At 39.5% G+C, this 17,435-nt stretch overlaps 1 protein-coding gene across 25 annotated transcripts in view; it reads right to left on the bottom strand.

The window, feature by feature from the left end:
- Positions 1 to 17,435, bottom strand: part of RERE (arginine-glutamic acid dipeptide repeats) — a 466,431-nt gene that overhangs the window by 132,394 nt on the left and 316,602 nt on the right. For all 25 annotated transcript variants that reach the window (XM_054556896.2, XM_054556977.2, XM_054556960.2 and 22 more), the window contains 2 exons: positions 10,560 to 10,684; positions 8,243 to 8,342 (listed from right to left, as the gene is read on the bottom strand). In XM_054556896.2, the coding sequence (XP_054412871.1) occupies positions 8,243 to 8,342; positions 10,560 to 10,684 (225 nt within the window). The remainder of the gene's footprint in view (positions 1 to 8,242; positions 8,343 to 10,559; positions 10,685 to 17,435) is intronic.

Genomic DNA, 17,435 nt, shown 5'->3' with positions numbered 1-17,435 from the left:
AAGTACACATGAAACGTGAACCAAGATACATCACATGCTCAGCCAAGAAACAAGTCTCAAAACATTTCAAAATACTGAAATGTTACTGAGTACTCTTTGACCACTGAATTATAGGAGGAAAATCATCAAATTAAACCCCAAATAGGTAGAAAAAAATTAATAAAGAACAGAAACTAATGAAATATAAAACAAACAGGAAAAAATAATAAAACCAAACTCTAAAAAGATCAATAATGTTGAAACATCTTTATATTGATCAAGAGGAAACAAATTACCAGCCTTGGCAAAGCGGAGTCCATCTTAAAAAAAAAGAAAGAAAAGACGAAAAGCACTTTCTATATAAAAAAATTTAGATGGCTAAACTGTGAATTCTGGCAAACATTTGATATACAAATATCAATCCTTTATAAACATCTTAAGAAAACAGAACAGGAAGAACTATTTCCCAACTAATTTTTTGAGGGAGTATTATTCTGATATGAAAACCAAAGTTCTTATTACAAAACTCCTTATTACAAAGAAGGAAGACTACAACTCAATATCTCTCATGAACACAAATGTAAAATTCCTTAACAAATTATTAGCAAATTGAATCCAATAGTACGTAGTGACCAAGCAGGATTCATCCTAGGAACAAACAGTTCCTTCATATTTGAAATCAATGTAATTCACTATATTAACAAAACAAAGAATAACAATCATATAATAATCTCATTAGATGTAGAAGGAAAAAAAAAGCAACTGACAAAATTCAATGCCCATTCACAATAAAAACTCAACAAGCTGGATATATAAGAAAACATTCTAACTTGATTAAAAAAAAAACAAAAAAGGTCAGGTGCAGTGGCTTACACCTATAATCTCAGCATTTGGGGAAGCTGAGGAGGATCACTTGGGCCCAGGAGTTCGAGACCAGCCTGGGCAACATAGTGAGACCCCTTCTCTACAAAAAATTTTAAAATTAGCTGGGCATGATGGTGTGCCCTGTAGTCTTAGCTACTTGGGAGGCTCAGACTGGAGGATTACTTGAGTCTGGGAGGTCAAGGCTGCAGTCATTCAAGATTGCTACACTGCACTCCAGCCTGGGCAATAGACCCTTTCTCAAAACAAACAAACACAACAAAAACTGCATTGTACTTAATAGTAAATGACTGAAAACTTTCTAAGATTAGAAAGATAATGTCCACTCTCATCACTTCTATTCAGTATTGTAGCAGAGGTTCAAGGAAGTGTAATAAAGCACAAAAAAGAAATAAAACACATAGATAATAAAGGAAGAGGTAAAACTATATTTCCACATGACATGTTTAGCAGGACCAAAAAAAGCCAACATATAAAAACTGATTGTGTTTCTATGCTATCGAAGACCATTTAGAAATTAAAATTTTAGTTACAACAGAATCCTCAAAAAGGAAATACTTAGGAGTAAATTTAACAAAATGTTGTAAGATCTGTATTCCCAAAAAATCTTATTGTAAGAAGTAAAAGAAAGCTGGGCATGGTGACATGCACTTGTAGTCCCAGCTACTCAGGAGTGAAAGCAGGAGATCACGTGAGCCAAGGACTTCAAGCCCAGACTGAACAACACCGCAAGACCTCTTTACATTTTTTTTTAATTAAAAAAAATCAAAGAAAACTTCTTTAAAAATAGAGAAATATCGTATTTATGGATTAGAAGATCCAATATTGTTAGGATGTCAGTATTTCCCAAACTGATCCATAAATTCAACAGAATCCCAATTAAAATTCCATCAGACTTTTTATTTTTTATTATTATTATTTTTTTGAGACGGAGTTTCACTCTTGATGCCCAGGCTGGAATGCAGTGGTGTGGTTTCGGCTCACTGTAACCTCCGCCTCCCAGGTTCAAGTGATTCTCCTGCCTCAGCCTCCCAAATAGCTGAGATTACAGGCACGTGCCACCATGCCCGGCTAATTTTTATATTTTTAGTAGAGACGAGGTTTCACCATGTTGGCCAGGCTGGTCTCAAACTCCTGACCTCAGGTGATCCGCTCACCACGGCCTCCCAAAATGCTGGGATTACAGGTGTGAGCCACCGCGCCTGCCAGACTTTTTAAAAATTAGAAACTGGCAGGTTGATTCTAAAATTTACATAGAAATGGAAATTACCTCAAATAGCCAAAGCAATCTTTAAAATCACATTTAAAGCAGAAAGACACCCCTGAGGTCAAGACTTCCTACATAGCTACAGTATTCAAAACACAGAGGCCCTAATAACGATCAATGAGACAGAATAGAATCCAGAAAAAGATCCAAACATAAAAAAGCAGCTGATTTTCAATAACAATGTCAAGGCAGTCAAATGAGAAAAGTTTTTCCAACTAATATTGTTCCAACAACAGGTATCTGTGTGGAAGAGAATCAATTTTCACACCATAATTAATGAATTGCAATTCAAAATGAATCAAAGACCTAAATGTAAGAAGTAAAGCTTCTAGAATAAAGCACAGAAACAATCTTTGTAATCTTGGAGTAATCAGAGATAGTACCATAAAAGGAAAATAATGGCTTATTAAGCTTCAGCATAACTATATATTAAAATCAACATTAAGGAAAAAAAGTCAGGCCAGGGGCAGTGGCTCATGTCTTAATCCCAGCATTTTGGGAAGCTGAAGTGGGAAGATCACTTGAGGCCAGGCATTCTAGACCAGCCTGGGAAATATAGTGAGGCCCTGTCTCTAGAAGAAACAAACAAACAAACAAAAACTCTAAAAAAAATTAGCCAGGTGTGGTAGCCCGTAGTCCCAGGTACTCGGGAGGTTGAGGCAGGAGGATTGCTTGAGCTCAGGAGTTTGAGGTTACAGTGAGCTATAATCACTCCACTGTACTCCAGCCTTGGTGACAGAGTGAGACTTTGAAAAAAAAAAAAAATTTTTTTTAAAAGAACGAAAAAAAGTCATGGTATAGGACAAATAATTCTCAATACATATATCAAAGGACTTCTACCTGAAATATTAACAAAAAATCCTTATAAGTAAATTGTAAAACAAATTTTTTAAGTAAACAAACTATTTGAACAGATGCTTCACAAAAAAAGATAAACAAATGGGCAATAAAACATGAAAAGATGCTCAACCCTATTAAATTAGGAAATTCCAATAAAACCTCAATGAGATATCACACTACACATCCATTAAAATGGATAAAATTAAAAAAAAAAACTGACAATACCAAGTCTTGGTGAAGATGCTAAAGATGTAAAATTATAACACACTACTGATGGGAATCTAAATTGGAACCGCTTTAGAAACTATAGGCCGGGCGCAGTGGCTCACGCCTGTAATCCCAGCACTTTGGGAGGCCAAGGCAGGCGGATCACGAAGTCAACAGATGGAGACTATCCTGGCCAACATGGTGAAACCCCATCTCTACGAAAAATACAAAAAAATTAGCTGGAAGTGGTGGCACATGCCTGTAGTCCTAGCTACTCAGGAGGCTGAGGCAGGAGAATTGCTTAAACCCAGGAGAAGGCTGCAGTGAGCCCAGATCGCACCACTGCACTCCAGCCTGGGCAACAGAGCAAGACTCCATCTCCAAAAAAAAAAGAAAAGAAACCTGTTTAACAGTTTCTGAGAGAGCTTCCTACGTACAAACAATACTGCCACTCCAAGTATTTACCTGAGAGAACTGAAGATAAATGTCAACATAAAGACTCATACAACAATGTTGAAAAAACTTTTATTTATAATGGCCAAAAGTTTATAAACAAGCAGAATGTCCACCACCAGGTTAAAGAATATGAAAAGATTGCGGATATGCATATCCATACAAGGGAATACCTATCAATAAAAAGGGGATGAACCATCAATACATGAAACACAAATGGCTCTCAAAATCCTTATGCCCAAAGAAGTCATACAATATGATTCCATTCCTGTAACATTCCACGAAATGCAAACTACTCTAAAATGATTTAAAAAAAATAAAACCATTGAAAACATGATACTTCAATGGCTATCTGAGGCTGGAAGCAGAAAATGATTATAAGAGGCCATGAGGCAACTTTTGAGGGTGTTGGAAATGTTTTGTATCTTGACATTATAGTACTTTCACAGGTTTATATATCTGAAAAAAAAAACCCTCAAATTTTTGACTTTGAAACAGAGCAGTTCATTATACATAAATCTTACCTCAATAAGTTGTTTCAAAAATTACACACTAGCAATCTCTTTTGTTAATAATGAAGAAAAAAACAATTAAGTAATCTAAGAGCTTAGATTCAAAAATAGGTCCATATAATTGTCATAAAGAACTGATAGCTCTGGACAACATTGTGAGACATCATCTCTACAAGTAAAAATAACCAGCTGGGCCAGACGTGGTGGCTCACGCCTGTAATCCCAGAACTTTGGGAGGCCAAGGCGGGTGGATCACCTGAGGTCGGGAGTTCGAGACCAGCCTGACCAACATGGCAAAACCCTGTCTCTACTAAAAATACAAAATTAGCCGGGTTTGGTGGCGCATGCCTGTAATCCCAGCTACTCGGAAGGCTGAGGCAGGAGAATCACTTGAACCTGGGAGGCTGTGGTGAGCCAAGATCGCGCCATTGCACTCCAGCCTGGGCAACAAGAGCAAAACTCCACCTCAAAACAAAAACAAAGAACAAAACAAAACATGAAAAACAGCTGGGCATGGTAGTGCACACCTGTGGTACCAGCTACTCTGGAGGCTGAGGTGGGAGGACTGCTTGAGCCCAGGAGATCAAGGCTGCAGTGAGCCGTGATCCACCACTCACTGGTGGGCAACCAGTGCACTCCAGCCTGGGCAACACAGCAAGATCCTGTCTCAAAAAACCAAACAAACAAAAAAGAACTGACAGCTCAAAAATTTTCTATACCAATTGCAGTTTTAAAAATGAAACGATTTATTTAAATTTACTTATATTTAAATACTCCTACTGGATGTTCAACACACTTTAATGTGGCCATATAGCCTATTTCATTTAAGTTTTATGTTGCCCTAGGAAGCAGGAAATATATACTAATTACTCACAGGTTTCTTCTAAACTGATAAATGCCTAACCTTGTTTTAAATCTATGCAATACTCTAAGAAAACAATAAATGCTTCCCACACAACAATGTACATATCTTTTTAACTTATTACTTAACACAGCTCAAATCTTCTATTACTCTAGGGAAGTAAAAAAATCCCATAACTTCTCTCACAGGATATTTTCATTCACTTTTCATTAGGAAAACACTTGCAACTAAAGTTTTTGGAGTCAGTTCAACAGTGAAGTACAAAAATTAAAACAGCACATAACTTTCCAATTCATCACAAAATATGTACACATAACCTAAGACACCTGAGCCATGTCAGGCTAGTCTACAGAGTTTCAGTGTCACAAAAATAAAAAATTGTACAACAAAAAAATCTCTGGGAGTGCTAACAAAACCTTCAGAAGGAGCTTGCCACAAAGAACCATGGGCAAAAGTAGCCAAAATGATTTCTATATAGAAGTATGGTCTACAGAACTCTTAAGAGAATTTGGAATAAAAAGGGAAATAAATCATATACATTCAAGAAAGTGCCAAAAACAGACATTTAATTAAATATGGCAAGATCTTCATTATTCAAAATTCAACTGATAGCACAGTTATGAAAGCAGGATTTTTTTCACAAAGCTTTTATACAGAGAACAACTGGCCAGACATGGTGGCCCACGCCTGTAATCCTAGCACTTTGGGAGTCTGACACAGGAGGATTACTTGAGACCAGGAGTTCGAAATCAGCCCTGGCAACAAAGTAAGACCATGTCTCTACAAAAAAATAAAACTTAAAAAAGGGCCAGGTGCAGTGGCACACACCTGTAATCCCAGCACTTTGGGAGGCCGAGGCAGGAGGATCACTTGAGCCCAGGAGTCCAAGGCTAGCCTGGGCAATATAGTGAGACCTCATCTTGACAAAAAATTTTTTTTTTTTAAATTAGTCAAGCATGATGGTGGGCGTCTATGATATCAGCTACAGCTCTTGGGAAGCTGAGGTGGGAGAAAAGCTTGAGCCTGGGAGGTTGAGGTTGCAGTGAGCCAAGACCACGTCACTGTACTCCAGACTGGCAACACAGCAAGATGGTCTCAAAAACAAAAATTAGCTGAGTGCGGTGGCACATGCCTGTAATCCCAGCTACAGCTACTCAGGAAGCTGAAGTGGGAGGATCGCTTGAGCCTGGAAGGTCAAGGCTGCAGTGAGCTGTGACTGTGCCACTGCACTCCAGCCTGGGTGACAGAGCGAGATTTTGTCTCAAGAAAAAACAACAAACAACAACAACAACAGAAAAAAGTTCCTATCAAAGACTTTCTCTCTTTGCACAGACACTTTTAAGGTATTCTGAATTCACAGACATTCATATCTAACCTACCACAGCCTCTACTGGCAGTAGTATCATCAACCTCTGAGTTTCAGCTTCCTCAACCGTAAAATAATCTCAAAGGCCCCTTCTGGCTCAATCATAAGCTCAAAATAAAGATTCTGTATTTAAAACTAACAAACAAAAAAATCCCCACTAACTATCCTATCAAATCAGTGAGAATGTACACAAACACACAATATTTATGACAATGTGAAAAAACATTCTCTTATTTAGAGAATGGCATATCCCTAGCAAAACCACTCAAATGTTATATCATACTCAAGAAATCTAATTATACTAGGAATAAAAATCAGCCATATCACGCAGATATCTACATGTTTCCTCAAAAGCAAGCTGCATAGTAGATTTCTAAATCAGGAATGGGGACTACTTTCTTCCCTCTGTTAGGAACTTTTGGGATTGTCAGTATTTAACTCATCTAGCCGCCTTGGATTCTCCTATTTAGAAACTGGGACAGATGATCTTGAAAGTCTCTTCTAACTATAGTGACCTCTCAAGAAAAAAAAAAAAAAAAAAAAGAATAAAGGGGTGCTTAAATGACATTTGGTTAATCATCAGAAGAGGTGCTTAGCCTCGCCTACATACACATACACAACCACACACACTATCAATATATCAGAAATTGATTCCATAAATATCATTAGCTCTTCAGACTTAATGGTTTCACATTAGTAATGATAGAGAGGAATTATTTCATGTAACTTTAAAATACATTAATATTCCTATACAGCCCCATGGGATATAGCCTAAGGCCAAAACAAATAAAAACAACGACAACAAACAAAGAGAATGAAAGACAACTGGTTTCAGAATTCATATTGTTTGCAGCAGTGTGTTGTTATTTGAGCTGCTGTGTGTTTATTATGGGATTAAAGTAGATGAGTAATTATGATGGTACGTCATGCAACCAACTCAGTAACATTAGCCTCATTTATTTCATTTTACTTTTAATTTTTTAGAAATTATTCTTGTAAAACTTTTTATAGTCATGTAAAATATTAACATGTTCCAAAGTATACTTCATAAAAAACAAGTTTATGCAAAAAAGTTTAGCTTCTTCCCATCCCTCCATGTGCTTTAAAATAAATACATGGCCTCAGAAACAGTGAAGTACAAAAACACGGCTTCTAGATTCCAATCTTGGGGGTATGACCTTAAATTGTGACTTAATCTCTCTCAACTTACTTCCTTATGTCTAAAAAGGTGATAATAATAGAACCTAGAGGCCGGGCGCGGTGGCTCACGCCTGTAATCCCAGCACTTTGGGAGGTCGAGGTGGGAGGATCACGAGGTCAGGAGATTGAGATCAACCTGGCTAACATGGTGAAACCCCATCTCTACTAAAAATACAAAAAATTAGCCGGGTGTGGTGGGTGCCTGTAGTCCCAGCTACTCAGGTGGCTGAGGTAGGAGAATGGTGTGAAGCCGGGAGGCGGAGCTTGCAGTGAGCCGAGATCGCACCACTGCCAAAGCGAGACTCCATCTCAAAACAATAAAAAATAAAAAATAAATAAAAATAAAAATAGAACCTAGAGGGGGTTGTGAGGATTAAGCAAGATCTTCTATGCACAGTATTTGGCTTTGTGAAGCCTCAGTTAAGTATCAGGTGCTATTATTAGGATCTCATTTGAGAGTCACCTCAAACCTGCAGCACAGACACAGATTAGGAAATGAACCTGCAGGTGCCACATCACTGGCCTGGAGCCCCCATGGCACCCAACAGCCAAGATCACAACTCACTCCTGAGTCTACAGGTGACCTCATGCTCCGCACTCATCACACATTCCCTACAGCCAGTTCAGGGGAAAAAGAAGTGTCTTCCCACTCAGGGTGACTTCAAAAGACTTACTGTGTTCAGCGCATTCAGAGTGGTGTCATCCCGAGAGGCTGCGACACAGCCGTCTTCTGTAGAGCCTCCATCACACATCCCTGCAAATGCTGCCATGCTCCTTCAGAAGAAAAGGTTTTTCCTTCATTAGTACATAGTAATATCAGGACAGAGACTTAGACCTTCAATTTTCAGAGGACATTTCCAGCCCAGAACAAATTCCATTACCACACGCATGATGAACCACTTCCCAGCTCTGCCTCTGCTCCTGTTTAAAAATAATTTTTTTTTTTTTTTTTTTTGAGATGGAGTCTCACTCTGTCGTCCAGGCTGGAGTGCAGTGGTGCAATCTTGGCTCACTGCAACCTCCACCTCCAGGATTCAAGGGATTCTCCTGCCTCGGCCTTCCAAGTAGCTGAGATTACAGGCACACCCCATGCCCAGCTAATTTCTGTATTTTTAGTAGAGACAAGGTTTCACAGTGTTGGTCGGGCTGGTCTCGAACTCCTGACCTCAGGTGATCTGCTCACCTCAGCCTTCTAAAGTGCTGGGATTACAGGCGTGAGCCATCACGCCCAGACCAAAAATAAATTTAAGTTCCTCTTCACTCACGCAGAAAGACATATGTTACTTTTAGTCAGATCCATTTGTATTGTTTCTTCCCATGCTTTATCAGTACCAAGATTTTAGATTTGAGAGCATGAAGAATCTAAATCTATGAGCCACAATATTTCAGTAGATGACAATCTTCTGAAAGAAAAGTCTCCAGAAAACATGTGAAATTAAGTCATCTAAAATTTTACTTCATTCCTCTCATTCTGCATATCAACTACCTTTAGATGAATTAAAAGTAAAAAATCATGGCTGGGTGTGACGGCTCACGCCTGTAATCCCAGCACTCTGGGAGCCTGACGCCAGAGGACTGCTTGAGGCCAGAGAGTTCAAAATCAGCCCTGACAACATAGAGAGACAAAAAAATATATATTAGCCAGGTATGATGGTGCATGCCTGTAGTCCTAGCTACTGGGGAGGACGAGGTGGGAGGATCACTTGAGCCCAGGAGGTTAAGGCTGTAATGAGTCATGATTACACCACTGCACTCCAGCGTGAGACCCTGTCTTCAAAAAAAAAAAGTGAGAAACCAGAGATAAAACCTCTTAGTCATTCACTCCACTTACACATTCTCATCTCTACTGAATGTCACCATGCACAACACCGTTGACTAGAAAATAGCCAGGTAACTGGGGCAACACAGAAAGGACCCCATCTCAACCAAAAACAAAATTAAAAATAGCCGGGCATGGTGGCACGGGTCTATAACCCTAGCTACTCAGGAGGCTGAGGCGGGAGGATCGCTTGAGCTCAGGAAGTTAAGGCTGTAGTGAGCTATAATTGTGCCACTGTACTCCAGCCTGGGTGACACAGCAAGACCCTGTTTCAAAAAAAACAAAACAAGTAACAACCAAAAAAAAAAGAAAAAAAAGAAACCCACAAACCCAGCCAGGGTTAAAATTCAGATGCCCTAATCCTTGCTTTCATGTTTTTGTTGTCGTTGCATGCTATTGACGCTGCCAAGACCCAGAATCACTACATACAAACAAAGTCTGCCTGCCTGCTCTGTGATGTGTGAGGAGCGAATTCACACTTCTCTCTGCATCTGAGGCATTTGTATGTTCTATGCAACTGCTACGAGGGTGATCACAGATAAATATTCTCATGTAGGCAAGCCACAAAAATGTCAAGTTCAGGACAGGCACTAATGAACAGCCACAAAGTAGAGAGAGAACATGAAATCTGTAGTGGGTTTTGTTTTTGTTTTAAATTTTACTTTAAGGTCCAGGATACAAGTGCAGAACGTGTTGGTTTGTTATATTAGGTATATGTGTGTCGTGGTGCTCTGCTGCACCTATCAACCCGTCATCTAGGTTTTAAGCCCCGAATGCGTTACCTATTTGTCCTAATGCTCTCCCTCCCCTCACCCCCACCCCCCTGTAGTGGGGTTTTAAGATGAGCTGAATGACTCAAGTACTCAACTGGATTGAGAGGTTTTGGTAACTGTATGTATGGCCTAAGCTGTTTTCCTCTTGAAAAGTTCCAAAATTTGATGTGGGGCAAACACCAAGAAGAAAAACATTATTTCATCATGAAAAAAATTACTTCAAATTATTTTTCTCTGCTAAGAAGAGCCAGGGTCCCGATTACAGAGGGTGTAACCAAACTTAAAGTCAGAGAACGCTCAATATAGAAATAAAATCTCAGGGGAAAGGCAAAGTTTACTGCCTATGATCAGTTCAGATGGTCTGATTCAGAAAGCAGGATGGGGGTAGATTCTTATTACCTTGCTGCCCTCAAGTACATAAGGAGGTCACAGTCGTTAACTCCAGGCATCCAGACCAGTTCCTCATGTTGGGTCACTGTATCACCATCCGGAGAAGGAAATGGTTGCAGATCTGGAAGTTTGGCCTGTAAGACAAGGATGAGTAAGTCACAATCAAGGCATGTATTAATTATAAAGAGCTATCTCAATAAGCAGTCTTTAGGAACATATACAATGTTTTACTGAGCCTCTTTCTTTGGACAGCAGAAAAATAACAACAAAACCGTGAGTCATTTAAACTGACCTATTTCACATGTCAGGATCATTTCACCATAGAAGATTTCACAATAGACTGCTTAATATCTGCTTAACAGTGTCAAAGTAAACCAGTGCCAGCATGATACCAAGAGTAAAACAGAAGCACACACATATGCATAAAATAAAAAAACAAAATAATGTCTTTAGACGATAACAGCTATTGATAAAGAAGGGAAACACACATACATTTCCAATATAACAAGCTGACAAAGAAGACATGCAAATGATACCTCACCTAAGGATATTTGCTAAAAAATTAAGTGAGCTATCCTATTAGAATAGTGTTACTCTTAAGACAGTCAATAGCAATTTAAGTCATGGTCAATACCAAAACTAGATGAGTATTAAAGTAAACATTAAAAAATATAGCTGAGGCCAGGCCTGGTGGCTCACGCCTGTAATCCCAGCACTTTGGGAGGCCAAGGTGGGTGGATCACAAGGTCAGGAGTTCAAGACCAGCCTGGCCAAGATGCTGAGACCTTGTCTCTACTAAAAATACAAAAAGTAGCCGAGCATGGTGGCGGGCGCCTGTAATCCCAGCTGCTCAGGAGGCTGAGGCAAAGAACTGCTTAAACCCGGGAGGCAGAGGTTGCAGTGAGCTGAGATCATGCCACTGTATTCCAGCCTGGGAGAGACAGAGCGAAATTCCGTCTCAAAAATAAAATAAAGTAAAATTAAATTAAATTTAAAAAATTTATTTATAGTTGAGGCTGGGCACGGTGGCTCACACCTATAATCCCAGCACTTTGGGAGGCTGAGGTGGGTGGATCATCTGAGGTCAGGAGTTCAAAACCAGCCTGGCCAACGTGATAAAACCCCGTCTCTACTAATAATACAAAAATTAGCCAGGCGTGGTGGTATGCGCCTGTAATCCCAGCTACTTGGGAGGTTGAGGCAAGAGAATCGCTTGAACCTGGGAGGCAGAAGTTGCAGTGAGCCAAGATTGTGTCACTGCACTCCAGCCTAGGTGACAGAGCAAGACTCCATCTCAAAAAAAAAAAAAAAAATTATATATATTTATTATATATGTAGTTGAATTGACCTCTGGTGACAGAAATCAGGGTAGTGACTGCTTCACAAAAGAAGGAATTGCTTGTGAAGAACAGGAAGGACCTTTCTGGGATGACAGAAATGTTCTGTGCCTTGATACGAATCATCAGGGCAGACTGAAAAGCATACGTAAGATACGAACAATTCGCTGTACATAGAGTATACCTCAATAAAAAGAATTTTAAAAAATATTCGAGCAACAGCGCTCCCCTCCAAGACTGTAAGTCATCAGATTTAAATACCTGTGGCATTTTCTCACCCACACTCTGCTGGGACAGAGCAAGAGCAAGCAGGTGTCATGACCACCATAACCAGCAGAGACCTGTGAAAAGTCAGACATTTGCAAGATACTCATGTTCTCATCCTGTCAAATGATGAACACGGGCACATCAGTCTGATAAAGCTCCACGGTACACAAAGCCTGGGCAAAAAATTTAAGTGAATGCAGTAGGGTGAATATAAGCCAGCATCATCCAACAGAAATAAAATAAGATTTATTTAATTTTAAATATTCTAGTAGTCACGTTAAACAAAATGCCATATCCCAATCTGGACTAGCCATATTCCAAGTGCTGAACAGCTATGTGTGGCAGTGGCTCCCGACCTGTATGTGCAGGTGTTAAGAACTCAAGAGTGAAGTGGACCACGGTGAAATGGAGATAGAACCGCCCCATCCAGGGAATGCTGCCACATAGGAACGGGACCCAGTGTGTGTACATCCTCCATCTTTTTCCAAATTCCAGAAATCTTCACATTTATGTAAAAGTTTGTGGTTTTAAATGTTGGTTATTCAAGTTTTTGAGGCAACTGCATAGCAAAACATCACATTAGTAGGCCATGTGGCAGGCTAGCCGTCAGCACCCACACAGCTTTACAGGCTGTCTTCCATGCCTCTAAATGTGTATCAAGCTGACTTTCTCCAAGCAAGGATGTTCTTCTTTGGTTAAGTACTGACCTTCTATAACATCAAACTGAGTGTCACAATTAGTTCTGCTTAATACGTAGTGAAAATAGTGGGATAAAATTAAAACACAATGGGCCTGGCGTGGTGGCTCACGCCTGTAATCCCAGCACTTTGAGAGGCCAAGGCGGGCGGATCACCTGAGGTCAGGAGTTCGACACCAGACTGACCAACACGGTGAAACCCTGTCTCTACAAAAAATACAAAAATTAGCCAGGCATGGTGGCACATGCCTATAGTGCCAGCTACTTGGGAGGGTGAGGCAGGAGAATCGCTTGAAACCTGGGAGGCGGAGGTTCCAGTGAGCTGAGATTGCACCACTGCACTCCAGCCCGGGTGACAGAGCAAGACTCCGTCTCAAAATAATAACAATAATAATAATAACAACAACAACAACAACACAACAAATGTTGGAGTCAAAAGGTCTTTGACACTAGTACTGAGCTCTGCTTCCCCAGCACCAACTACAGTACTGGGTACAGCAGTTCTCTAATGTCTGTTATTAATCGAAAAGTACTATTACTGTGAGCAGGACCAACCTCTCCGCCCCCCGATTCTTGAGAAAAATGGACTGGAAATATAATTAGACAGTTTACAGAAAAAGAAATGAAAATGCGTCTTAAGAATTGATGAGTCAACCTCTCTGACAACAGAAATGCAAATTAATGGCACATATTCAATTTTGCATCTATCATATTGACATAAATCCAAATGTTTGACAACACATAAAGCCATGAAAAAAACTAGCACTCATATTAGTTGCTAGTGTCAACACAAACTGATACAATCTCCGTGGAGGGGAATGTGACAACACCCCCAAAATTATATATGCACTTGTCCTCTAAGTCAGTCATCCCGCTTCTGGGGATATAGCCCCAAGATACACTGGCAAAAACATCAAAATCTATATGCACAGGCTATTCACTGCAGCATTACATGTAATGGCAAATGACTGGAATCAACTCATATGCCTATTAATAGGGATCAGATGAATAAACTGCTACATTCACACATGGAGTTCTATGAAATAGTATTATAGAAGGGAATGAGAAGGAGCTCTATATACTGCTATGAGGAGAATACAAGAATATATTGTTAAAAGAAAGGTGGCAAAAGGATGTACATTATGTTATTATTTATCTAAGAAGGGGCAGAGGGAATGAAAATAAGAAGCTTAAATAATAATAATCTCATTAAAACTGTAAACCAAATGGAAAGAAATGCAACAATTGAGCTGGTTCTACTCTAGGAACTGTTTCAAGTAACCCTAAGATATATTAATTTGCTTATACAGCCCTGGCAGGATATACAAAACAAAATGCAATACCAAGCTGTTTTCAATAAGCATACTGTTTGTAGCCATGTGATTACTGTTATTCTGGGCTGTTATATGTGTATTACGGAATTGAAGCAAATAAGTAATTTTGTTGGTGTCATTAAAAAATGGGATTTGAGTCACAGGATAAAGATATAGATAAAAGAAGGACAGAATTAGTATAAAGGCCATATAAAAATTTGAATTTGAATTGGATATATCAGCATAAATTTATAATGTATTTTATCTTTAAGAAAGTAGGGAAATAAAACACCTATTTCCTATTCTGTCTACTGAAAAGGCCTCGAAATAGCAACCAACTCAGTAAGAATGAATACCCCAGCACCCAGTATGTAAATACCGCTTCCCACTACAATAAAAGAGGGCTCTTCTGAGACAAGTTTAATTCCAGATCTAGGGAAGACAATGTATAAGGTGAGGCAGTAAAATCATGTCTTACCAGAGAAAAAGGATTAAGTGAAAAGGACAAAAACCACTGGGATTAAGTGAAAAGGACAAATACGCAGGAAGATGCCCCTACTGGCCCAAGATGGATCTTTTAATCATCAATAAGAACTGATTAAAGTTGATTATAGATTAAAAAATAATCTTAAATCCACTGGTAACCATGGAAAGATAAGGGTGAAGTTTCATTTATTTGTACGAGGAATAAATGGATGGTAGAATTAGAATATCACTGTTTTGAAATCCCTAATAAAATAATGGATGTAAGAAATAATCAGTGGTAGCTGGGTGCGGTGGCTCAGGCCTGTAATCTCAGCACTTTGGGAGACTGAAGCGGTGTCTCATGAGGTCAAGAGTTCGAGATCAGCCTGGCCAACATAGTGAAACCCCGTCTCTACTAAAAATACAAAAAAGTAGCCGGGCATGGTGGCGGCGGTCGCTTATAATCCCAGCTACTCAGGAGGCTGAGGCAGGAGAATGGCTTGAACCCGGGAGGCGGAGGTTGCAGTCAGACAAGATTGTGCCACTGCACTCCAGCCTGGGCGACCGAGTGAGACTCCGACTCAAAAAAAAAATAAATTATCAGTGGCTGCTATTTACAATTAAAAAAGAGACATATGAGCCTCCTGGCAGAAGCACCTACCACCACCCAGGAAGCATTTTTCCGGAAGGCAGGGTACCAAACTAGAATGAGGCCGAACCTCTAGATTTAACCACTAATTCTCAAGTCATGCAAAGAACAAAGTAACAAATTTAATGCAATCAGCCAAATCTAGACTGCAGAACACCCTACAGGATGAAATAGCTTCTTTAACACATACACTGGGGGACTGGGGGAAGGACCTGGGAATTAAGAGAGAAAAAGAGATTTATCAACCAACTGCAATTAATGGCTCTCATTTAGATTCTAATTTGAACTATGAAAATATAAAGAAAGAGAGAAAGATAGAGACAGACAATTAGGGAAATATGGGCATAGTACACACTTGAATATTAAGAAATTGCTAATTTTTATAAGTTGTGATATATTGTGATTGTGTCCAAATCCCTTATCTTTGGAACATCTACAAGGAAAATGATGTATTTGTGAGGCATTTAAAATAACAGCAGGAAGATGTGTGAGGGGGAATAAATGCAATGGGTTTGACTAGGATTTGATACTTGTGGAAGCTGAGTAATGAAGAGACGGACTTTATTGTATTATTCTTTCCCTGCTTTTGTATATGTTAGTATTTTCCCTAACAAAAAGGTTAATTTTTTTTTTTTTTAAAGACTGGTTCTGTCACCAGGCTGGAGTGCAATGGTGTGATCTTGGCTCAGTGCTGCCTCAACCGCCTAGGCTCAAGCAATCCTCCCACTTCAGCCTCCTGAGTGGCTGGGACTAGAGACATGCATCACCATGCCTATCTAATTTTTGTATTTTTTGTAGAGATGGGGTTTTGCCATGTTGCCCAGGCTGGTCTCGAATTCCTGAGCTGAAATGATCTGCCCACCTTGGCCTCCCAAAGTGCTGGGATTACAGGCGTGAGCCAAAAGTCAAAAATTTTAAAAAGGTAAATGTTGCCAATTCATTTTTAAAAGTTCTATTATTTTTGGTGCTCCAAAACATTTCTTTTTGAAAATGAAGCACACAGAATACATTTAAAATCTGATGTAAAAAACCAAACATCTGATTTTAAACGGTAGTATACAAAAATCCAATCACAGTAAATTTGCTCCTTTTCCAAGAATGTAGTAAGCATCTTTTCCTTAGGAACTACTTTTTCTTTTATGGTAGGAAAAAAAAAAATCTATAAAATAAAAGTCTGGTACAAAGATCTCAAGACACTGGGAATACACAGTGAGAGGGAAAAAATGGGTAGTAAAATACAGTGCAAGAGAAAGTAGAGAATGGGAGATGAAACTGAGTGGCATTAGGTGAGTACCAGGTTCCCAGACTGAAAATACAGCCCCGAGGCAGCAGTCAGGCCCACCTAATGGAACACACCAACAAAAGACTCTACTTGAACAAGCAGACATTGTCCTCCTGCAGCTTCTTTCGGTCTGTATCAGTTATAACCCTAGGTCTGGGATGAGAAGTATCTTCTATAAACTATGTGACCCTGATAGTTTCTGTGTTCACTTCACTTCTTAACTCCTTCACTTCTTAATTTCTTTCATTACAGAGTTAAAATAGGTTATTTAAAAATGTAAATGACACCCAATTTAGAAATGCTCAAAATCTAGACAGAAATAATAACTAGACAGACGACTGAAATCTCTATGCACTTCCAAGGCTCATTGCTGCCTGTATCCCATGTCTTTAGACATGACGGCCTTAGCTATGGATTCCCCAGCATCCATTCCAACTCAAATGCTAATCATGTTAAACTCTTTCCTCATGGTTTAGAAATAGACACATGATCCAATCCATGGCAACAATATGTGGGTCTACTGGGGACCTGCTGGGGAAATTTTCCTTGCTCCTAAGAGGAAAGGAAGTTCAATTCTTTCTTCCTCTCAACACTTGCTAAATTTCATTCATTGTAAGATCCACTGTTATTTTATGTGCACTGAGAAAGGATAAAATATAGCCAATAAATTATAACCACACCACAGAATGTACAATGAAGCCCAACTATAGAGAGCAAATGTGAAGGAAAAAAGTGTATCTTAGAATTAGTCAAACTGAGCTGAGGATGATGCCACCTCCATGGAGGCCAGCTGGGTACAAGACAGTCTCAGAGAAGCACAGCAGAGCCCCGGCCCTGCCTGACCAGGATGTCATGACGTGGGAGACAGAAACACA

Source organism: Pongo abelii, chromosome 1 (assembly GCF_028885655.2).
Source record: "Pongo abelii isolate AG06213 chromosome 1, NHGRI_mPonAbe1-v2.0_pri, whole genome shotgun sequence".
In the NCBI taxonomy this organism is placed as follows: Eukaryota; Metazoa; Chordata; class Mammalia; order Primates; family Hominidae; genus Pongo; species Pongo abelii.
This window is presented reverse-complemented; position numbering and strand designations above follow the sequence as displayed.